The sequence below is a fragment of the Bactrocera oleae genome, chromosome 4, assembly GCF_042242935.1.
Source record: "Bactrocera oleae isolate idBacOlea1 chromosome 4, idBacOlea1, whole genome shotgun sequence".
Lineage (NCBI taxonomy): Eukaryota > Metazoa > Arthropoda > Insecta > Diptera > Tephritidae > Bactrocera > Bactrocera oleae.
The window spans coordinates 59,396,204-59,421,931 of NC_091538.1; the positions used below are offsets into that span (position 1 = coordinate 59,396,204).

The 25,728-nt window shown below is 32.9% G+C and overlaps 2 protein-coding genes across 4 annotated transcripts in view; both read left to right on the forward strand.

The window, feature by feature from the left end:
- Positions 1 to 9,470, forward strand: part of NKAIN (Sodium/potassium-transporting ATPase subunit beta-1-interacting protein) — a 205,763-nt gene extending 196,293 nt beyond the window's left edge. Inside the window, exon 8 of the mRNA XM_070108275.1 lies at positions 9,358 to 9,470. Within this exon, the coding sequence (XP_069964376.1) occupies positions 9,358 to 9,455 (98 nt within the window). The 3' untranslated portion in view covers positions 9,456 to 9,470. The remainder of the gene's footprint in view (positions 1 to 9,357) is intronic.
- Positions 9,471 to 9,552: 82 nt separating this feature from the next.
- The window catches only part of NaCP60E (Na channel protein 60E), a 252,197-nt gene continuing 236,021 nt past the window's right edge, over positions 9,553 to 25,728 (forward strand). For all 3 annotated transcript variants that reach the window (XM_070108268.1, XM_070108270.1, XM_070108269.1), the window contains exon 1: positions 9,553 to 10,110. The gene's annotated coding sequence lies outside the window, so the exon portion shown is untranslated. The remainder of the gene's footprint in view (positions 10,111 to 25,728) is intronic.

Consider the following 25,728-nt stretch of genomic DNA (forward strand, 5'->3'; position numbering starts at 1 on the left):
ATTTATTTTAACGTGGAATTATAATAAATGTAAAATAAAGCGGGAAAAGCGTGTGAATAAAATTCCATGCACTTCTTAATGCGATATGTATGTATATTTAAATATGTAGGTCATAAAAAATGCAGTTGTCAATAAAATATATGTATGTACTTGCAAATATTAACGGCGAACTGGCTTGCATATGTGTTAACGGTAATTCCTGCGTGCGAAAAATGCAAGCTGCTAAACAGAAAAAATTACAAATCAAAATAGTAAAATAGCAGAGTAAATTAGACAAAAAAAAAAATATATATATATATAAATGTATAAGTAACAAGAACAATAACACATAAAAATTTCGCGCTAAAACGCCGAAACAGCGAAAAAGAAAAATCGAAAATATTTATAAAAATTCATTTAAAAAAGTTACTTAGTAATTACATCATCATCAATTAAGTTTTTAATAAAATATTGTTAAAAATACATTGAAATTATAAAACAGTGAAAAACAGGTATGAAAAAGTGCTTTCCATAAATAATAAATCACTGCAAATGTAAACGTAAAAAAATTATTATAAAAATTTGTGACTTTGTAGAAAAAAAAATTTCCGAATATAGAATAATTTTAAGGTAATTTAGTAAAATGTAACAAATACATGTTATTGTTTTTGTTTAGATTTTTATCACTTCGAATATTGCTGTTTCCAGAAAACGATTATGTAACTATAACTGTAAAAGTTTTCTACAAACTTATTTGAGGGTCGATTTAGACTGTTGAATATAAAAATCGCTCCACAAATCGTTCATGATAAAACAACAGATTTTTTTTGCTTAAAGTCCTACTTTTTAGTCCTAAAACAATTATTTAATTGGCGTAATGGTGAAAAAAATATTCTCTGCTCAATCGGCTGTGGTGTTGCAGCGTTTGGACCAGTCAGCTTCAGCTTAAAAAACTTTACAGACATTTTTTCGGAACTGCAATTTTTAATTCGCAATCCGCACGCATTTGAAATTTTATAAAATTATTTTTTAGTTTTTTTTAATATTTAAATTTTAAAATTTTCATTTTGGGGATGCCCTCATTCCTGAAAAACTCCTCAGGGCCCCCTTGTTTAAATAAACAAATTTACTAAACCGAAAAATCGATTATTTAATATTTGTTTTAAATATCAATATTTAGTCTAGGTATGGTGACTTCTTAGTTTTTAGTTTTCAATATTAATATTGTATATATTAGTATGATTCTATGCTTTGTTGTAGAAAAGTAGATGTTTTTTTAAATAAATTGATTGTTCCTCGTTTTTTTTAAATTTTCACCCTTTTACAATGCCTTTGGTCCTCTGTAGGGTATCCTATTTTTTTTATTGTTCTTTTTTTGAATTTCCATAAATGTTCTAAAGAAATAATGATAAATAATATTAAATTAATATAAAAACAAAAGAATAAAAAAAATTCTCAAAAACGGATCAAGTCGAACAATTATATTTTGTGAAAATAAATACAAATTTTGTAAAAGTGAAAAAAAATTTAGTCAAAGTATTGACCATTATTTTTTACACAATTTGACTACCTTTGTGGCAGTTTGTGAATACCATGCCAATAGAAATGTTCGTGTTTTGAAGCAAACCAATTTTTGACTTTTGCGTAGAAATAGAAGTGCTGCTCAGCCAATGCGTGCTCCGTCGTTGAAAACCAATGGTAATCGGAGGGTGAATGCGGCGGGTGGGGTAGGAGCTTCCAGCCTAGTATTTTGATTGTATTCTGAACCGATTTTGCTTTGTGTGCAGGTGCATGTCGTGTGACAAAATTACTTTACCGTGTCTTCTGGCCAGTACTGGTTGTATTTTGATCAATACATAATTCATATTGATCATTTGTTGTTTGTAGCGATTAGTATTAACAGTTTCACTAGGTTTTAGAAGCTCATGCTATACCACACCCTTTTGATCTCACCAAACACAGAGCATTGCCTTCTTACCGAATCGATCTGTTTTTGCAGTCGATGTTGATGGTTGTACCGGATTAAACCATGCTTTTTTCCATTTAGAATTCTTGAAATAAATAAATCCATTTTTCATTTCCAGTAAAAATTCGACGCAAAACTGATATTCTTTCGTATCTTTGAAGCAAAATTTCACAAGTATTTTTTCGATTTTTCATTTGTCTTTCATTTTCCAAACTTTTTGATCTTTCCCACAGCTTTCTAACGATCTGAAATTGTTTGTTGTGCAACATTTAACATTGCTGCAATGTGCTTTTGACTTATAGTGTCTTCTACATCCAATATTGCTTGCAGTTCGGCGTCTTCAAAAGTTTTTGTGGTCTTTCATGTTCTACATTTCTCACATCAAAATTATTAACTCTGTACCGTTGAAACCACATTTTGCATGTTGCTTCTGATAGAGCATGATCAAAATATATCTCGATAAGCATTCGATGCGACTCTGCAGCACTTTTCTTAAATGTATGCTTTCTACAAATCAATACTTTTCGGTACCAAATTGATAATTTCAACACAATGAAAAAATATGATGTTGCATGACTGTAAGGTTATTGAATATGTTTGACAGATGTCATACCAACAAAACAGAAAAAATTAAGCCAACAAAAAAAAAAAAAACGTTAACTTCGTCTGTATCAAAGCCATAAAAGCTTCCACAAATACAAAAGGCTCCTTATAAGTTGCTCGATCTGAACAATTTTCTCGGAGGTTGCATCACTCCTTTAGACAATGTACAATGACAAATTTCGTGTAGATATCTTCTCAAATGAAATAGTTTGCCATACAAGCACTTGATTCTGATCGTTTAGTTTGTATGCAGCTATATGCTATAGTGGTATCTTAGCGGCGATTCTGACAAATGAGCAGTTTCTGACGGACATGGCTTATGGCATGATTATTTCTATATATTTTTTATCGGGTATACGACGTTTGCTTCTGTGTTTTACAAGCTTCTTGACAAACTTAATATATTCTATTCAGGGTATAAAAAATATATAATATTATCCAATGATAGAGGTCGGTTTACTTTTGGCCATACCCAAGTTATTTGATTAATATATATTTATGAAGTATAATTATTTTAAACAAAATTAAAATTCGGTTCAATAACTACCTTCAATTAAAGACTTTTTCAGATCAGCATAGCTTGATATAATATTACCATATATTGCACTATAATTGATAAAAATAGTTAAACTTCAATCTCAAAAGCAACTATAATGCATGACAACACTGATATCCTTTATGATATATTTTACATTAATAATTTATAATTATGCAACTTTATTTCATACTCATCTCAAATCTTCATACAATTTTAATGTCGATTGAAAATATACTAGAAAATTCAATATTACGTATACGCCACGACTGCCACTTCTACTTGCTTTGCCGCACATGCACTCAAGTTAACAGCATACATAGAATTCCTGGAAGTATAAATTATTTATTTAGGCCCATTAATTCAAACGCTACACTTAGCTCAAGCTAGCACGCTCTATATCTCTCGCTTTCTCTCTCTCTCTCTCTCTCTCCCTCTATCTATTTGTATCTTCCTCACTGAATCTTCAATAATTAAATGTATGCCAATTCTGTTGAAAGTACTTAGTTAAACCATATCGATGCTGCGCCAAATAGAGTTATCACTTGAAAGACATAAATTTGCTGCTTGCTTTACTACATTACCCGCTGTACCCCGCTTACCACACCTCGTGACTGGTGACCTAAAATAGTAAAACACTGGAGCTCACCGACAAATGTAGGCACATTTACGGCAATCGAAAACAGCGAAGTGAACAGCAAATAGTCGAGATTGTAGTAAATGCGAAACATGAATAACTGTAAACATACTCATACATACACATATATTCATTTATGTGTATGTGTGTTGAAGCGCATAAAGGTGCTTGAATGCCGCTTTAGTAAATAAATCCTCACAATACTAAGTTATAACCTTTACAAATGTTTTTGTTGTTGTTGCTGCTGCTGTTGGCCATTTTGTAGTTTGCCTGTAAATGCTGCCGTCACACCACACTCAAACAGCTGCGTAAACAAAGCTGCACTCACACAATCTCAACCGCTCGCTGTGCCACTTACGCTTATGCTTCAACATTTCGCTGTGATTTGTTGCTGATTTAGTTGTTATTGTTGTTGTTGTCGCCCATTGTTGTGTCGTACTTAAGGTAATTAATAAATAAAATACGACATTTAAGATAAATGCACAGCAATCGCTTGAGTAATGTGCGAAACGTGTGGCCAGCTGCCGTTGATTTGGCGCATTCGACAACAACAACAGCAATAACAACAAAAGCAAAACTGTCAATTGTTACTGCGGCACCTGAGCCACTAAAATTACCTCTGCCATTTTGCTTTATGGCTCCCTCTGTCACTTCGCCATCGTCTTGCACTATTTTCTCCCTCTGGCAGCTCAGTTTCTCGCACTTCCGGGCATTTTGGCTGGCAATATCGCCACCGCCGAATTGCGTATCGTTTTGTGGGTCACTGCCGATTTGTTTGAAATTAATGTATTAATTCGTACGTTAATTATAATTAATGAATTTTCCACTCGTTACAAGTTCGGCTCAATTAACTATGCGAATGCTAGCAACAACAACAGTGAAAACTTGTATGCCTCTAAACCAGTCAACGGCTAAAAATAATTCCTAATCATATAAAAAATTGTATATACTTATATAGAGACTTATTTTTATTCGTGACCTCTGCGTCTATATGGGCTTAGATGAGTTTAGTGCGTGATTGCTACTTGTTGGTTGTTGTTGTCCAAAATAATTTAAGCTGCCGATTTTATATTACTTGGTCGGATTACTTGGTTCCGGTTTTCTTGACCCTTTATAAGAAGATTTTCATGCCACAGATATAATTTTTGGTATATAATTACCCACAGAGAGTGCAACACTAAAGTGATTTGTAAACAATAATGTTCGTTAAATATTTGAAATCGAAGGACGTTTTATATTCGATAATCCTTATTTGAGAAAATATTTCAAAACTAATTTTATTGGATAACGTTCTATTTTCATGACATCAGAAGTAAGTCGGGGTTATGAAGAGGCTAACCAATTTACCCTCTTTGCTGGATATTACAAACTGGCGCTGAATGGTCCTGAGAAGTCTAGCATCTGGGAAAAAAAGTTCAATCTTTCTTTTATATTCATAGAACCTTCGCTCCATATTTCCGTTGCTGGTAAAGATGCATTTATGGAATAGAAAGCTCCTATTCTTCACCAATATCTTTATTGAATCTCTCTTTCCAGAAATTCTGCACTAATTTTATGGTAAAATAATCGTAGCCTTATCTTCACATAGATAATGCGCTCACCAAAAGTTTCCTCCAATAAATCGATTGTTTCGTTGGCTCTATGGCGTTTAGCGTCGTCTTGTTGGAACCAAAGGACGTCCACATCCACATCCTATAATTCAGGCACAAAAAATTTATTAATCATTGTTTCATCATTCATAATGTTCTAAAATCGGGGCTACTGGGTCTTTCTTCAATCGATAGGGCCTCTACTGTTGACTTTATTCGTAAATGCTGTTTAGGGAGAAACGTGGTTACATTTTTTCGTAGCTAAGATGACTGACCTGAACGTTTCCACAATACAACCAATTGAAAAGGGAAATAGTTTTTCTGCATTATACTACCAATTTAATATTAGTTTTAAGATCTTAAAGTGTACTTTAAGGCAAAGAAGAAAAATAATAGACTTTTTGAAAATCCTAGTGTGGTCTATCCCATTAAGAAGCTATACCTCTCATCTTCGTAAATTAATATGAGTACTCGTAGGTAAACGTTGAAAAGGTTCAATGAATGACCATCTATCGCAGCTTCCTCGGCTACATATGTATATCTATTTACTCATATATATTTTTGTATATATATTATACATTTCTGTTTCGTGTAGTATAAATATGTGCAACATGTACTTATTTAGATATGTAGAATAGTAGATATGTTCACTATGAAAGCACCCGGAAGTGTTGGAAAGTAATCATAAATGGTTTCTATGTCGAAAGCACAAATCCGTTTCACTGTTTCTACACATCCATTTACAAGTCGTTCATGGCAACGCGGAGCAGTTAATACTCCATGGAAAATCAGCATACAAATGCATTAATACAGGTATGAAGTTGACTTCTTCGCATACTCCACCTACTCTCGCCTGCTTTAGTATTCACTTGCATTTTATATTGCTTCACTTTGCTCGAATCGTGATTTCTGGTGTGCAAACAGCCCACCCTTCACCTCAATTACTTTGGGTAATAGCTTTTAGTTTTATTACTATTTTAATGACTATAGTATGAAATGAAGAGTAAATTGCAACAACATTTTCTTTGCTAGTTGTGCTAACTGTTTATCTAACAGGAAATTAAATATATATGCGTTTGTATTTCTTCCACTTTGTTATTACTATTTTTAAGTGAAATTACTTTCTGAGTGTTCGAGTGGGTGTTCTAGTGGCTCATTAAACTGAGAAAATATGTAGCAGATGTAAAGAGGCGCAGTAAATGTGCGAAACTATAAGTGACTTAGTTGGTTTTTAACAGAAGTAGTTTTTTTACTTACCTACTTTTTAAATATATAATAAATTGCACAGTATAATGTTTTTGAAAATTATTATTTATTCAAAATATTTTCCATTAGACTCAATTAAACGCTTGGCAATATTTTAATATATTTTATTATATTTTATTATATTATTATAAATAATTATGGGAATGTTCTTCAACACTTCGGTTACGGCTGCTTGAGTGGCTGTGATATCACCATAAAACTCTTTTCATGTTGGCTTACAGTTTTGGATATACAAAATAGCCACATGGTGATATATCAGGCGAATGTGGAGGAGACAACTAAGAACTACTAAGGAGAAGCTTTTTTCATCAAAAACTTCCGCACACTTTTGGTCTTTATTTAATTCATGTGGAACAAAACGCGCACAGACATTCCTTTTACCCAAATTTTCAGTTTAAATTCTCTAAGTAATATTTTCACTCGTATTTAATTCCTCCGCCAACCCTTTTTGTATTAAAATTTGCATCGATATCAACAATTTCGTGCATTTTTTCCAAGCAAATTCAATTCAGCACAGTTACTAGATTCTAGACGATCTGGCCTTACAACCATTTTTAAACCGTGTAAGCCACGTATAATTTTGAGTACGACACATACAATCATCACCATAAAAAAATTTCATCAATTTTTCCAAGTTTAACAAACAATTTTGTGTCACACATCTGTCATCCAATTTTCATGAAGTTAGGTGCGCTTGGAATAGGATGAATGTATCTTATACCTATATAAAATTTATGTATACAATTTTAGTAGCCTTTTTTGGTTTTTTTTTGTCATTTGAAAATATAATGAAAAGAGATTGAATTACACAGTTCAAGAAAAGTAAAAAGTTTGTTTTTTTCCCTGGATATATTAGCAAATGTTGATGTTTTACATTACGAATTTATTCATTAAAGTATTAAAAGTCCTCTTGTTTTTAAGATTATTGCCTCTCTTATATATTAATCAATTATCGGCTTGTTGGCAATAAAATTTATTTTTCTACTCATCATGCATCAAATTAGATTAAATTAAAAATTAAATTTTCATTTTTTAATCCAAAATGTTTGATATTAAAAATTGTTTTTTTTGTTTTTTTTGTTTGAAGACAAAAACTCGAAAAAATGTTAATTCTAAAATAAATTATTTTTTTAATTCTTAATTATAAGATTGAAATTAAAATTTTTCTTTTCTAAAAATTTTTATTCCGGTTTATAGGATACATTTTTTTTAATCCAGTAATTCGAGTTACAAAAAATAAACACATTTAATTCAACCAAACTTTGCAACCCTGCTCCAAATACCCAGATATCAGTGCATTCTAAGCTGGGATGTGAGTGAAAAAGTGAATTATCTATACCAAAGTTATTTTCTCAATATGAACTCAGTGCTTTAATACGTGATCAAGTACGGAATGATAATTCAATTTACCAAAGATTTGCAAGTGGAATGGTATGGTTTTAAATACATTTCTAGAAAATTTCCGAAGCTTAGTATGTTGATAGTTTGAATATGTGATACTGCAATTAATGAAAGATACAGATTAAATCAAAGTTACGACTGATATGGAAAGTGAATCGTGGAAAATCGTGATAGTCGAAACTTTCCTAGTTAACCATAAAGTACCAAATTATGAAGAAACTGTGCAAAATATGCTGACAGATGTTCTACCTCTAGAAGCAAGTATGAGTATGAATTTAGACTATGTACGCAATCATCTGGATTAATTTTCGGATAATTTAGGAAATTATGGTGAAGAAAAAGGAGTGTGATTCCAACAGCACCTAAAAGTGACGGCAGAAAGGTGTTAATGTTAATGAGATCGTTACATGATGACAGATTACTTCTGGTCCTAAAAAAATCAAACCGTACTGAAGACTAGTATTATTATATGGGTTACTTTTCCTCATCTTATCTTATCTTATAAGTTAATATTATTTTTAATAGAAAAGTATTGTTTTTGCTGTGCCTAATCACTCTAATTTTACTTGTTAGCACCCTATACTTCTCTACCGACTGAAGGCATTTTTTGAACACGTTTTTAGTACCATCTGATTAAATTTGGCGCGTACTGACAAAAATTAATTACATGTTCACTTCTTTCTTTATTTAGTAAATAATTAAATTAATTAATTTTTATTTAGGCCATCTCGTTTTGGGCCCATTCATCGCACGTGCAACGCACTTGATTGTATCAACCAAGATCCTTCCAGAAAATCCATTCCATAAAGTGGGTGGGCATAGCTCCATTTGCTGCGCGCTTGGCGTATGGACTCATTAATCACGTAACAACTGTCAAAAAATCCAACTCCAAAAAGTAATGTCTCATTGAAAACTACACGTCTAAAAAAACACAAAACACATATCAGGAATGATTGACAAGGGAGCATAGCAAATGAACTTACTGCTGAAATTATTTAAAATTATATTTGTGTTTTCTTCAGTTGAGTTTTTCATTCAAATATAAGGGTTCCGCAAACCCAAAAAAAAAAATTAACAGATCGATGATTTTGGATGTTCTATTTATAAAAATGTCGATAGTCATTTCCCATAAAATTAACAAGTAAAAATAAAAGTAATACAACCTTTGAACTTTTAGGAAAACATCTTTTACATCGCTGATTATTGTAGAGCATAAAATCAGTTTTTTTATAGAAAAAAATTTTAATATTCAAAATAATTTTGGCTCACCCTAATGTATATGCTAGTTCAATAAAAACAAATTATCATGACAAATAATAGTTGAATTCATATTTAATATAAAAAGTTTAACGCTTCACACTCTTTTCCGCTCTCTTTTCAGCTATGTCTGCAGATTTCAGTATACAACTAAAAATAAAAATAATCATAAAAGCTCTAAATTATATTCCATTAAAGTATAACTTTCTGCATAAATCATAAAATTATATGAAAAGTGCTAAAAATTAAAATATAGAACAACAAAAAAAAATGAAAATCGCAAAACTTTAAAAATTGCTTCTTAAACTCCGTAAACTTAATGCTAGTAAAATAAATAAGTTAAAAAGCTTCCGCTAATTAAAATACAAATTAAATAATATAAGTTTGTGTAAGATATATATATTAGCTAATAATTTGAATTACATAACAATCAAGAAAAAATAAGTAGAGAGTGTGCGCGATTTTTTTTGTGCAAAAGTGGTTTTGTTGGTTGAGAGTAAGTCAGAAATAAAAAAAAATATAGAAAATCACGTGAACGCGGAAAATCGCACGAAAAAAATAAATTTAATTACGAAAAATAAATGTAATAATTATACTGCTGTTATCAATATAACAAAAAAGTAATGTTATTAATAAATATATAGTCGTAAAAGCATGCATAGTGTCAAAACTAAAAATTTAATATTATAATAAAATATAAAAATTAATTGAATAAAAATTGAAAAATTCAAAAGCATGCATAGTGGTCACTTAAGCATTAAAATTAACAAAAACCAACAATAACAAAAATATAATAGATATAATTGTGTTATTAAGCAGGCGAAATAACTTAAAAGCATTTGCTGCGGCACGAGCATGGAATTGGCGCACGCAAAAGGTGAGTCCACCAACAGAAATTCTATACAAAGCATAATAAAAATTAATATAAATAAAAAAAAAAAACATAAAAACCCAAAAAAAACAAAATACAGCACGAAGCCTTTTCAACCACATGCCGTTTCCTAGCTCGCCGGTGCGACGTGACGTATGCGCAAGATTTTTTAACATTCGAGAAAGCCGCCTACAGCAGGCGTGCGAATAAATGTGTGTGTATGTATATACATATGTATATATATGTGTCGATATACATGTATATACCATTCATATGTGTGTCGGTATATAACATATATTTGTAGGTTGTGGGCACTGGGCGATAACGAATGTTAAAGCACGCCGCGTGAACACGAGATTGAATGTCACGCATATACGCTGCCGCTGCCTGTGTACTTGTGTGTTGTATGTGTCTGTGTTTCTGAGCGGCTGGCAACAACAATTTTGCTTGTAACTTTATGTATAAATAATAATGGCAAAGTGAAAAGAAACAATAAGAATTTTAAAGCATCTCACGCGCACCAACTACAATGGCCTCATAAAACCGCAGATTTTTTGTGATTTATACCTACTCTGCATGCGCTGTAAAATGTCCATATTCGTGATGGAGCCACAATGACTTAACCGCGCGCATATATGCACATGGTGCTATAAACTAACGTATTAATAAAGCTTTTTCATACAAAATGAAGCTTGGAAGCTTCGTATTCTGCACAATATATGCTTGTTTGTTTTTGTGCTTGTGTGTATGTGTGTTGTTGCACTGCAGCTTGGCTCAATTTGAGTTTCCTATAAATAAATGCAGCGCATAAAGTCTGAATTTTCGGCTGAAATTCGAGTTATTGCAGCGGAAAATAAAATACTTTCTTTAAATCTATTTTTAAATTTGTTCGACTTTTTGCAAATTCATGCATAGTTTTTGTCAATAACTCGTTGCAACCGTTTGAAGAATTTTTGTTTATTAAGTGTATTCCTTTCATATGATATGCAAAGTTGAAGCTACTTTAGTTATTTTATTAATTTTAGCAATTTTTTTAGGTCAATACTACTTGAATTTTTGTGTATCTTATATATTTTGAAACGATTCATGGCAACAAAAGATTTTTTACTTTTAATACTTGTTGCCTATACTTACATTACTACATTATTTAGTCATTGTTCGTCTACTTGTACAATATTTAGTAGTTTCTCCAGATGAAATTTCAAATAAATTAAACTATTTCTAAATTTAGAAGACAAATTTCACCTTGAAGCAAAACAATAATATTTGGTGACATTCAAGATAAAAAATTTAATTTAATTTATTTATTTTGGCTTGGCAAATTGTTTTTGCTTTTCAATTCCAATTTTTCACTATTAAATCTTATTTTTTCTTTTTAGACCGTGCGTTAACTTTTATATTTCAAAATTTTCTCTCTAACGAATTTTTGCTAATAAGAAAACACGTTTTTCTCTTTCGTTAAAAAAATGTTAGCTTAAAAAATATCTTTTCATTGCTCAAAACTATAATATTTGTAATGCCAATGAGAATACTTCTTAATCAATAGAAAAGTATTTAGTACCCGATATTTAATTTTAAAAATCATATATAATATCGTAAAATATATATAATAAAGTTAACTAAAAAAGTAGTATTTAAAAAAAAAGAGAACTTTTCATATATATTTTTTTCCAATAATTTATCGTGTAAAATTCTAAATTGTATAAATTCAGTCTATGATTTTCAAAATCATAAGTATTCCGAATCTCTTTTTATTGTCCTATTTTAATTACTTATAAAATTTCCAAACTCTACAATTCCTTTAAAATATTCCTAAAAAATGTTTGTAGTAAACTATTCAATGTTATTTATTTGATTGATACCCTCGGCTCTAACAGTAAATTTCGAATATAGGTCATTTCCATTCGTAAATATACGATTTTCCAATAAGCCGACAATAGCGCCATCTACTGATTTTTTAAATTTTGGTGAATTTAATCTCTATGTACTCTTAAGCATTAAAAATGTGAAGTTCAACTCATTAAATGGGTAATAAATCAGCGTTACTCTCCAGAACTATCTACTCATTTCTTAAACTTTCAGAACGTTAAATTTTTCCAAATACGTAATAGTTTTGTGACATATTCACCGATATGCTTCGTGTTTTTTTAAATTGCAAGAAAAGTTCATTTTATTACGCTTATTCTATTACAACGGTGATATTTCCACTTTCTCTTTACTTATGAAAAAATAATAAATATGTTGGTTATATCCACTTGTGAATTTCAAAAGAGGCGAAGAAAATGACTCCGAAACGGCTAGACCACTCGACCAATCGAATTTTGCACACGATCTTCTTAGATATAATTTTCTGGTAGTAATCGCAGGAATAAAATCTCTGATAATAATTTCGATTTTTTAAGCCACTCGGAAGTCTAAATTTATTTTTTTTTTTGGAAAGCCGCTATTTTGTCAAAAATTAAAGAATTTGCAAGAATTTAATGGAAATCGGTAATATTATATTTAAGGCGATATACGAAAATCTATTTATATGCTAAAATCCGTGTTTAACTGTTATACATAATTTAACTCTAAGCAGTATAATAAGTAATTAATTTTGTGATAGTAAAGTTAAATTTAGTTGAGGGCTTTCAAAAAAGTAGTATTTAACGAAATTTAAAACTGCTTTTTTTTGTGCTTCTTTTTTGTGTTAAACTGCATGTTTAGGAGTCGTGCCGTATTTGATTCTGAGCACTCAAAATATTCAGTAACAACATCAAATATTTAATTGAGGTTCAATTATATTGAAGTGATGATGTAAATGAACTGGAACCGAAGTCTAGTCAAATGTATATTTTCGATGTTAAATTGTTAAACTATAAGTTTACGTGTGGAACTCCTGAAGCATAAATTTCGGTTCAACATAAGTTTTTTACGATAAAACAGCGTCTGCATACTGCACTACTGACGATGTGATTCTGATCGCACGTGGTGGCCATATTTGTTTACGTAAAATTTTGACATTGTGTTCAATAAGGTTTGATATTTAACCATTTTGCGTTTCACTTTGTTACACGCTTGGAAACTGTCCAAGATTATTACGCAAATTCACGTTCTCCTGTAGCTACCGTTTTTAGTTTTCATCGAAAAAATCATTTTCTTAGAGGATGCCCATTTCTGGTTTGATGGCTTCGTCAACAAACAAAATTGTCGCTTTGGGGATGAGTCACACCTTGTGTGGTTTAGGAAACGCAATTGCATCTCCAAAAAATTGAACGTTTGGTGCGGATTGTGGTATAGCGACATCTTCGGGCCTTATTTATTTCGAAAAGAGGCTTAAAATGCTGTTATATCAAAAACGCGCGTTATAACAGGATGTTGACCAAATTTGTTTTTCCGGAATTCGATGATGATGCATTTGATGACGGTGCGCTGCCTCATGTTTTATGTCTAAACATGGACACTTTGCGTGCAAAGTTTGGCAACTCGCTGATTTCGAGAAATAGCCCAGTCAAACGACCGCCAAGATCATGCGACTTAACGCCTCCAGCTTATTTTCTTCGGCCATATATTGAATCAAAGGTTTACGCCAATCAACCAGCACTGATCGAGGAGCTCAAAGACAACATTCAGCGTAATTCTAGCTGAAATGCTGCACCGAGCATCGAAAATTGGCATAAACGGGTGGAGATATACAAACGGAGCCGTGTTGGCCGTTTGGCCGATATTTTTTTCATAACAAAAAAACCAGAACCCATTTTGACCAAATTTTAGTGTCTTATTTCGTTTTAACATCACGTTGTTCTTGTTGTCTTCTATACATTTATTTTTGTTCATCTACATATACTTCTGAGAATTCGCTTGCACATAGAAAGCTTTCAACTCAGCTTAGTACTTACTCTCAGAGCAATTCGCATTTAATGGGGTTTATTTAAGTTGTTCATTAAACTTCATTTTATCTGTGCAAAAGTTTCACTTCATAAAATAAAAACGATAAATATTTTTACTTTAGTTGGTGTTTTTTGTTTTTGCTATTGCACTTTGAGTTTACATAAATAAAAATTGTTTTGAAATGTAAAAGACAATTGTTTTCTAATTGAGCCAGCAGTGAAATATTTTCGGAACATCTAGTATATACTATTTAAGTGATATATATACAATATATATATAAATATACTCTTACAAGCATATCCACGCACATTTATTCTAATTTCTTAGCAAAACAAAAATTCTGTTAAGCAACAAATTGCTAAAATTTCTGGAAATCAAAATTATTTTGTGAACAAACAAAATTTGTCTGCGCCTTGAATAAACAACAATAACAAAGCGAAAATTTGCTGCACAATGTATGCATACAAAAGCCAACAACAACAAAAACGTACCTCCGAGATCTCGAAAGCACTTTGTGAAGATTTTTGTTGAAATTCAATTGAATTTTCTAATTCACTTTGCGGTGTCTAAGCAAAACTCATTGTGCTTTTTGCAAATTTCTTGCCGCTCTGGCAACTTTCTGAGTGCCTGTGTGTGTGTGTGTGTGTTGGTGCGATATGCATCAGAAGTCATAAAATACCCACATAAATACATGCGCTTGTTGTAAAGTGAATACCAGAGGAAATGAAATGAAATTGTGGGCACAAAATGGAATAACTGTTTCGCAGACGGTAAATCAATAAAACGCCAAAAAACTCGCTGACGCGTTAACTCGCTGAATCGCTCTATTTAAGGTGTTTTTTTGTTGTTGATGTTGCTGTCATGTGATACCAGACTAACCAATACAGTTATTATTGCTGTTGGTTGTAGTTGTTGTTGCAAGCAGTTTTTTTTTGCTGGTAGTTTGCATTGCGTGTTAGTGCAGTTTGCCGGCAATCGAGTCACGTGGCTTTACAAGTTCGCCTTGTTTATGTTGTTCTCTACTCGTTTGCGTCTACGTAACTCCTGCCCGGAATACATAGGCTGTTTTTTATATGATTTTAACGGTAAAAAATACCAAATATATACTGCCGTTAGTGCAAGAGCTAAGAAAATAGTTCTCAATTGCCTTTTCATTATTCTCGCTAACTTCGGTGGCTTGTTTTTGATTTTTTGTTGTTTCATGTTTTTTCTTATAACAATGTAGTCTAAGGTATTACGGGTTTTAATTACAAGTACTTAAAATTTATTGGCATGATTTTATAACTCCAGCTGCCGATTGTAACGAAACCGTTTTGGAATTCCGGGTATTATAGTGAATATATAGTAATTGTTTTTGTGTCAGATAGATTGATCAATACATTTTCCGTAAACCGAAATATATCACAATTTCATTATACTATACGACAACATTGTCCAACTAGTAAGATCACATCAGCCTGAAGAAAATGGTAATATCTGCAACCAATATACAGTGAGCTGCTACGTTGATAATCACAGATAGATCGAAATGTAAATAGAGTATGACTGCATATTACGGTGGAAGTTGAAAATTTTTAAACATTTTTTCCTTAACATTTTTGTCTTTCTCTACCGCATATTCTTTCTAATTAATATCTCATAATATTTATTGTATATAATTTTTGTAGATGTTTTAAGTTTCTGTTCTCTTAGCGATTTGTGCCAAGGAGTCCATAGAGCGGTGGCTTATAATATTTGCAACGATTGAGTATAATTCCTAAAATAAATGAACTATCTGAAAAAAACTCCTGAACAAAACTCGTCAAATCTCTATAGCTAGTCATTATCGAAGGCTGCTCTCTTGTCATGAAATTCACATGTTAAAGCAACAATAAAATTTGCGAATTGCATTCGATGCTTAAACGCATGTGGATACCTCACTCACAAATTACCTATTACTTTCAAAAATGAGAATACAAAGTTTTTTATGTATTTTAAAGACGTAAGACTTGTAAGGTATAAATTCTAATGGTTTATAGAAAGCGTAAGACCACGGATTACTAAAATTTATTTGGGGAAAATTATTTATATACCAAAGAGAGAAGCGAAATACAATAGGATAACATATTAGGGTAAGGTTTTGTCGCAAGTGCTGCCAATTGGTTGAACAGTTGGTATAGGAAGATCTAACGGTAACTTTTCACATTATATAATGTTACTTTAATTTGAAGCATAAAAACAAGCTTTCAAATATATGAAGTTTCTGATATTATAAAACAGAAAACGATTGAAAACGAACTATAAAACAAATTTTCTATATTCCAATTTCTTGGAACCAACATGAACTACTATTTAATATATTCGCATACATTTAATTAACCTTCAATTATCAGAGTTTTCCGATTTATATTACAAAGCCTTGAATTACAAAACCATTTGGCCTTACTTATCAAACACACTATATATAGTAACAGGTAAACATGTAAGGAAGCGCTAAGTTCGGGTGTTACCGAACATTACATACTCTTGCAATGAGGTCTAAGGGGAGCATTGATCCGATTCAAACCATTTTTGGCACAAGGGTATATTATTGAAAAAAACATATTTTCCCCGTATTTCAATTATATAACTCGCAGATTGACCAATATTTATAACAAAAATTCAGCCGTAGGCTTTGTGGTCCACATTTCCAGTATCTGGGGGCTTGAATAGTTATGGTACGTTTTTGACACTTTTCGACCTGAGATGGCATACTTTAAACTAAATATTCGTGCAAATTTGTATCCCAAAATATTAATGAGTGCTTGATTTTGATACTGGAAAACTGGTGAAAAAATCAGATGGAATTTAAAGTTGTGTTATATGAGAAGTAGGCGTGGTTACCACCCGATTTCGCTCATTTTCGCACTGTTATATGAAAATGTCAAAATAATCTTATGTACTAAATGTGGTGGAGTTGAAATTGGTGGAGTAAGTTGGAAGACATGTGATTTCACCTAAATGAGGTCGGTGCTATGCCAATTGTCCAAATTTGATACCTGCTCCTATAAAACATTTTTGTGTCATCTCGAATGTAAAATTTAATGTCCCTGACGCATCGTCTCATCATTCTAATCATTTGTACCTATATATATGTATGCACATATAACCCTATATCTATCCGAACTATTTTTAGATGATACAAACAACCATTAGGTTATCAAAACTATTATACTCTGTAGCAACATGTCGCAAGAGTATAAAAATATATGTAAATATGTACGTATAGTTCACATTTAATTGTAGAAATAACTTATTTGCTGTCAAACCGCTAACTTCCAACAAAGGCAACTTTAACTTCCGTTTATTGATTTTTTTACGGCAAACTCTATGTAATCTTCTCCCTTGCTTACTGACTAATTTCCACAATGGCAAATGGACGGACGCAAGGAGTTTCTATCACCACAACGGTACAGTGATTCAAAATGCAGTGAGAATAAAATGCTTCGTGCAAACATTATGGCTTGGAAGCCAAAGTGTATAGTGAAAAGTGAAAGCGTTATATACCACATATACAAATATGCCGTTACATGTGCACAGCGGAATAACGGCACAATTCACTGCGACTCACATTTCACTCGGTTGGCCTTTCACTTTTCCCACAAGCACAACTCCATCACATAAAATAGTTTACACACAACACAAATATGTATGTATATATGAGTCTACATACTAACGGTGCTCCTGCCCTGCCCACTCCCTTTGGCTTCATCGATTTTGCATGTCGCGTGCCGTCGCGCTTTCAATGTGATTACTTTCAACGGTTTTTACTTGTACTCGCACGAGTACTCCGCCTATTTGGCCATTATAACGGCTTTATTGTTGCGTTTGCTTCACTTTTATTACCAACCACGTACGAACACGCACACACATATAGACGATGTGCTTGTATTGGTCCGCGTCTGTGTTCGCTTTTATTTGTGTTTCCAACTGAAGTTTTATTGAATTTTATTGCGGCAGGAAGCGCGCGGTCGTTTCGTCTTTCGTCTATTCCATTTTGATTTTGGCGAAAAATTACGAAATCAATTGTTCAGAGGCGTTTCGACGCTAATAAGTTTAAGTATCTGTTGTGGCATGTGCTTGTGGAACTTAAGTTCTCTCGTAATTCATCACGTACTTTAGACGAGTATTTAATAGCTTCTTTGGGCAGGCAAGTGCACTTCAATTCCCCAAATACCGCAAATTGAGTGGATTTTAGGTATAATGCAGTAAAACAGTTTGGTTGAAAAATTTCTGCGCTCAAAATAATATGATTTTTGCACGATATATATTTTTTTATTCCATATAATCTTCCTTAACTTCAATGCACTTATTCCAATGATCCTCCAATAATTTTATGCCATCACTGTAATGACTTTCCGGAAGCTCTGCAAAATACCAGTCTGCGGCTGTAATGGCTTCTTCATTCGACGAAAAACGCTTTCCACGAAAGAATTCTTCCAGGTTTCTGAAGAGATAGTAGTCGCAGGAAGCCAAATTTGGTGAATATAGTGGAGGCTGTTAAACACCTTTGTGAGCAGGTGCATTGCCTTGATGAAAATTGATTTTTTTGTGCTGCAAACCAAGTCTTTTATCACGAATTTTTTCCTCCAGCTGATCCCCAAGACTGCAATAATATTCAGAGTTGATTGTTTTACCTTTCAGCAGATAATCAATCAAAAAAATTCCTTTTGCATCCCAACAAACGGATGCCATAACCTTCTTTGCAGATCGTTATGACTTTACCTGCTTTGGAGCTGAACAACTAGCTTCAGTCGACTGTAAACGTTCTTGTTTTAATTTAGGATCATGGTGTTAAAATATGATGTACTCGTTCGTCTGAGATGCCTATGGCATTATCGATTTCACGCTTAGTCAAACTTGGAACTTTACTAACAATATTATGAACTTGCTCAATGCATTCTGCGTGGTTTGTCTTCAAACCTAGTACGACCACGTTTAAATTCACCAGCCGAAAATTCAACATTGCGTTTTAAAGGTGAGAATTCCTTATACACTTTAAACAATTGTTAATAAGTTTCCTTTGCTTTTGAACAAAAAAAAAAAACAAAGAATCACTGTGCGATATAATATTTTTTCCATATATAAAAATACTCTGACACGTCAACTTCATATAGCTTCTAAACTAAGAATTAATTGACATAATGACTTGTAACTTTGCATGTGTTCAAACGATAGATGTGCCAACTTGAGAAAAAAATTGGAGCTAGTACCAACAAACTTTTCAACCAACCAATATTGATATGAAATTTTATGAGTTTTATGCGGATAAGTATTGATGGTACGGTTATCTAGTCTAAGTTTATACGAAATATAGATAATTGCTCTTAGATTAATGCGAAAAGTTTCTCAGCGCAAACTCTCATAGCAGTTCTTTCTTATAAATGGCAAGATCCTTCAGAAACGTTTAGAGGTCTATTAATAATGCTTCTGCCTTACATTTATATTCTATAGTGCAAGAGGAATAAGGAAGGGCTAAGTTCGGATGTAACCGAACATTTTATACTCTCGCAAAGTCAAATGGTATACTCGTTTGAGATTTCTTTGTGGATTGACTGATATTTTCGGTAGAAGGTCAACTATAGGCACTGGGGTCCACATATTTAGTACTTAGGGGTTTGAACAGTTTTGGTTCGATTTAGACAATTTTTGGCCGCAAGGTGGCATACTTTAATTGCATTATTCACGCAAAGTTTTACCCCGATATAATCATTGTTACCTGATTTGCATAGTGAAAAGTGAAAGAATCAGATGGAATTGAAAATGGTGTTACATGGGAAGTAAGCGTGGTTGTAGCCCGATTTCGCCCATTTTCGCACTATGACATAGAAACATAAAAAGAACGTTATGCACCGAATTTAATTGAAATCGGTTGAGCAGATCTCAAGATATGGGTTTTCACCTAAAAGTGGGCTGTGCCACGCTCACTGTCTAATTTTGAACGCGGTTCCTATAAAGTCATCTTATACCATCTCAGAGATAAAATTTAATGTCTCTGGCGTGTTTAGTGCTTGATTTATCGCGCTTTTAGTAGTTTTTAACAGTACCGTTATATGGGGAGTGGGCGGAGTTGCCACCCGATTTCAACTATTTTCACACCGTCAATAGAAGTGCTAAAAACATTTGCTTCTAGTGAATTTTGTTATTATAGCATTAGCGGTTTAGGAGATATGCACATTAAACCTATTAGAGGCATGACCACGCCCACTTTTAAAAAAAAAGTTTTAACTGCAGATGCCCCTCCCTAATGTGATCCTGTGTACCAAATAACAGTCTTGTATCTGATTGCGGAGCTTAGTTATGGCAAGTTATTTGTTTTTGATTAATGGCGTGTTGTGGGCGTGGCAGTGGTCCGATTACGCCCATCTGCAATACCAACCGTCTCACGGTACCATGAAACATGTCTACCAAGTTTCATAAGGATATCTCAATTTTTACTGAAGTTAGAGCTTGCACGGACGGACGGACGGACGGACAGACAGTCACCCGGATTTCAACTCGTCTCTTCATCCTGATCATTTATATATATATAACCCTATATCTAACTCGATTAGTTTTAGGTGATACAAACAACCGTTAGGTGAACAAAACTATTATACTCTGTAGCAACAGGTTGCGAGAGTATAAAAATCGATAGAGATTCGTCCTCGGCGTGATCCGAACTTTTCCCTCAAAAGTCTGAAAGTGAATATACCTGGCTTTTGCTGAACTTTAGCAGATCAATTTTAAAGAGTTAAGCCCACTTTGTTGAACTTTTCTTCCCGAAAATTTTTGCTACTTTATTAATTTACTTCAAAGCGACGATTCACAAAACAAGAAAACAAAAAATAATTTAAATTTAAATTGAGAGAAAAAAAGCCAAAAATCCTTAGAAGCCACTTTACTCTGATTTTCCGTTATCAAAATGATGACATAAAACTATTAAGATCTTAATAATAAATTAATATCCCAGCTAATGACATTCCTTATTACCATTTACAAAAACAAAAAAATCAGTGCATACCCAATTAACTTAAAAGCCTTTGAATAGTGAAAAATCAGAAAACAACAATAACAAAAACAAACGCCATTTAACCGCTTAATAATTGAAAACAGCATATTAATGGTGAAAACTTTTTGCCATTACGCCAACAGCTGTTCATATTTCGGTCAACAACAAAAACATTAGCCACCATTTTAATCTCACATTATCGCAGTAAAAGTCATGCTGCTGGTTCAGAGTTTGGCAACCAAATTCTTTTACCATTTAATTTTGTAATTCAATAGCAAAAAGCAATAGCAACAACAACACATGCACCACGAGCGACAGCCGAGAAACTCGAAAAACGAGCAAAGAAAATTATTGGGCTAAAAGTTGGTTTTCACCGAATTTTTCATCACTCATCCATTGCCCCACCATCTTATTAGTCTTGTGTCTAACGGTAATTATGCCTTGTAGCTTGTGTTACTTATGCTTTGTTTACCACTCATCTATCTCACTGACACATGGCTTTGGTTCGTTGGAATATAAGAGTGTGTGTATCTTTTCTCTATTCTTATGTCCTTCGCTTTTTGTTTATTACTTTTTTTATACCCTGAACAGAGATATTAAGTTTTCTACGTAGTTTTTTTAGTTAGCAGCCGATATCGAGCTGTCATATAAACAGACCGATCAAAATCGAGTCCTTGTATGGAAAATTTTCTTATTTGACGAGATATCTTCACGAAATTTGGCATAGATTATTGTCCAAGGCAACTTCAAATCTGAGCAAAAATTATTCAGATTGAACCACTTTATCATATAGCTGTCCTACAAACTGAACGATCAAAATCAAAATAAAAATATTTTTAGATCCTTTTATACTATAAAAAAATTCACCTGTGAAGCGTGTTATAGCCTCGGTGTAGCTGAAGCTAACGTTTGTTTTTGTTGTTCATTATGTTTTTTTTTTGTTTACTTTTCATTTTTCTGCTTTGCTGCTTTAACTATAATTAAGTTTGTTTGTGTGCCGTTGCGCTGTGCTATTAGTGTGGCTGTTGTTGGCAGTTTGTTTTATGTTAGTCGCCGTTGATTTTATGCCCATGTCCAAACTTTTTCTTTAGTTTTTTCTTTTGTTCCTCTTTTGTCACACGATTACATTAATCAATGTTCGAGCTCAGCGAATTAATTTATAATGTTTTGGAAGAGCTGAGGGTGAAGAGATAATTTTGCCGCAGGTCACAAGTGTCAAAAACAGGACTCTGACTTTAAAAGGCTGCATTTATCTGAGTGTAAATAGTCATTAATTATAAGCGTTACTTAATGTTCATTTGTTTTTATATAAACGATTTAACTGTGAAAGAGAGGAAGATTGAAACGTACGGCGAATGATAAATGGGCTCTCGTTTCTTTTTAGGAAATTGATTTAAAGATGTTGATTTTTTTATGTAGAAGCTCATTTTATTGTCATACCATTATTAGTTTTTATTGGTTGCCATTTTTTCTGATTAATTTTTTGATTTAAATGATTCAAAAAGAAAGTTTGAGGCAAAAAAGAGAGAAAAATTATGGAGTTTGGGAAGTCGGCTTTATCGTTTACAAGTCCATTGTATTTATTTTTTGTGGCTTCCCAAAACTTACTGGAATAACAAAAAAAAAAAACAGAAGATATTTCCAAATAATTAAATTTAAAAATTTTAGCGCCGTTTAAGAAATATTGCCTATACAATGGGCCTCCTATAGGCCTAGGTGCGTCGTTAGACAGCCACTCTACTTACCTACCCTTAATAAATATTGGAATTGAGCACGAACACTTGAAAAATTATTGGTAACCCGCAGAGAAATGCGTGGGATCAAGGTTTTCGTAATTAAAACTTTTTCAACAACTTACCAAAAAGTTACTTATAGTTATACAAATAAGTAGGCACTATCTGTCTCATGTTTTATAAAAGCAGTAAGCAGGTCTTCCAAATTTTAAAAGCAAATGAAGAAAAAAAAGAAGTAGTTTAACATATATGTCTTCTAGAATATCGCTTTAATCGCTGAAGGGATTTTCGGCGACCCCAAGCGGTGAACGGAAGCACTTCTTCACCGTATCTTTTTAGCTGCTCATTTTTTAGCTGCTTCCATCAGCTCGAACAACAATGAATACATTTAGAGTTACCGCCTTACCATGCGTTCAAGACCGCCTTACCATCCTTTCAAGTCCTACCTACGTTCAAGTATCATTCGTTGTAGTATCATAAATGCGTAAAGGTACATATTTCATTCACGTAGTCTTTCTCTTGAACAAGTGTTGGGGCGGATATGTTATGGAGTCTTATAAAATCAGAAGTTTATTCGCCGAATGGGAACTTTATACCCCAACGGCTATATTTGAATAGATCAAGCTATATTTTAACCCGGCTGTCTTTGATACTGCGTATTATTCGATTAGCGATCAACGACCAGATCACCTTTTCCTTTGTTACAGAAATTCACTAGGTTTTAGAGATAGGTTTTAGGACCAGTTGTGGTTGTTTGAACTTTCGGATACGCCTCCATTCCGTAATCTTTCATTAATATATAAGGTATTTCATCACTGTGATCAAGTTAATTCGTATGTAAACATCGCCAAATGCTGAAAACCTTGGTATCAATTCTAAGTACTCAAAAACTAACTGCCATTCTAGATTGGGTCAGTATCAATCCTAAGAAAAGTTGACATGCTTATACAGGAACCTAGATTTCGCAGTCTTCATTATTAAATGCTATAATACTTGTATGTCTTATTTTAGGTTAAGTTAGGTTAAAAGGTTAATATATGGTCTGATATTGGCGATTTCGACAAATGAGCAATTTATTGTAGAAAAAGGATGTGTGCAAAATTTCAGATTGACTTCTCCAAAACTGTGGGACTAGTGGGCATATATACAGACAGACGGGCATGGCTAAATCAACCCAGCTCGTCATGCTGATAATTTATATACATATATACTTTATATGGTCTCCAACGTTATCTCTTGGGTATTACAAACATCGTGGCAAACTTAATATAACCTGTTCAGGGTATAAATAACGTTTTTCTGCTCTTTGTGTTTCTTAGCTGCATTTTAATGTTCTCCGTCTTGGGTGGCTTTGATATAAAATTTCGTTTTTAGCTTCAGATCGATTGTTGTTGTTGATATTTACTCGCAAACAAGCACACATACTTGCATACAAGCATATAAAGAAATGTTAATTTTCCCAACTGATTTCTACAAATCCACTTATACTGAAAAAAATGCTTTCACATCTCAAATCTAAAGTCTTCAAAATAAAACTGGCAGCAAAGGAAAAGAGGGAAAGTACGCATCTCATAGAAAAAAATTAATTTCAACTTGAATGATCCAATCGTAAACGAAGCGCTCGGCACGCTCGGACTCGTTTGTGCTGTCGCACATAAGCCTGTTAAGCTTTAAGTATATTTGCAATTTATCTTGTAACTACTTTTGTTTGTCTCTTTGCCTGCGCTGGTGATTTTGACTGCAACGAACCATCTGTGCGAGTGTTACGTTAAAAGAGAGATTGAAAAAAGTGTTTAAGCATTTTCTTAATCAGTGACACCCAAAACCGCAACGTAGGTTGTCAAAAGATGAAAGCAAAATACAAACGCAGTTAAAAAGCCTCGCATGGTAGCGGTTCTTATCTAGGTCACACAGTGGATATGTGACAGTTGAGCATTTTCACAAATGTATTTTGCTTTTGTTGCTTTCTTTATATAAATATATATGTACATATACAGTTTTTTACGCTCTTTGTGGGCGTGTTTATTTCAAAACAGATATGTTTATATATAGAAAGGTATTTAGACCTTGCCTTGCATAGATTTCTGGCAAAGTTTGTGTGGCTTCGCCGGCAAGCGATACCCATACCAGCTTGTAAACTAAAAGCAGTTGCTTCATTGTCAAGAGTGATTGTTCTATTTGATGACAGCCAAGCTTTGTTTCTTTAAACTTTGATATGTGATATTTATATAATATTTGAGCGCAATAAGGGATACAGGCATGTGTGTGAACATATTGAGTTTACAATTGAAAAAAAAAATGCAACACATTTCATTAGAGAGTTAAGATAATTCTTTCCTTGAAAATTATATATTTTCATTTATCTTTTTGGTAAGTAGTGGCTTGATTAAGAACCCAAGAACACATTGACTACCGTTCAAATAGTTTTGAAGCTGATGAGTTGATAGTTATTGTGGAGACGTAAGAAGAGATAATCAACTAAAATCTTTTTCAGTATTTCAATACTTTTATTGACTCTATATTGTTGTTGTAACGGAGTAGAAAACTTTATTGAAGCAATTTTGATTAAATTGAGATCCGTTCCGGTTACCCGACTGTCAAGGGAACGGCTTTATTGACTCTGTCTTTATAAAGAATATCGATTTAAATTTGACTATACACGCATTTACTTGTTAACGGTTAATTTTTTATTCCATTTCATATAATACGAAGTAAGAGTTTATTGAATCATATTCTGAATATTGTGCCACCTTCCAAGTTAGTCAAGCACCTGGGGTATGATTATTTTGTGCCAAATCCATTAAATTAAAATTTGAGAATGGCACACCACCAGATGCCGTACTAAAGTAGTTAGACACATATGTGTTTTAAAGCCTCTGATTCAGCTGCAATGGAGGGGATCGCATGGCTGAATGTGGAAAGTTGTCGACGATTGATTGAGAATGACTGGATATCAATATAGATTTACATAGTCCCATGCTTTATTGACCTATCTCCTGAGTTTGTCATTCA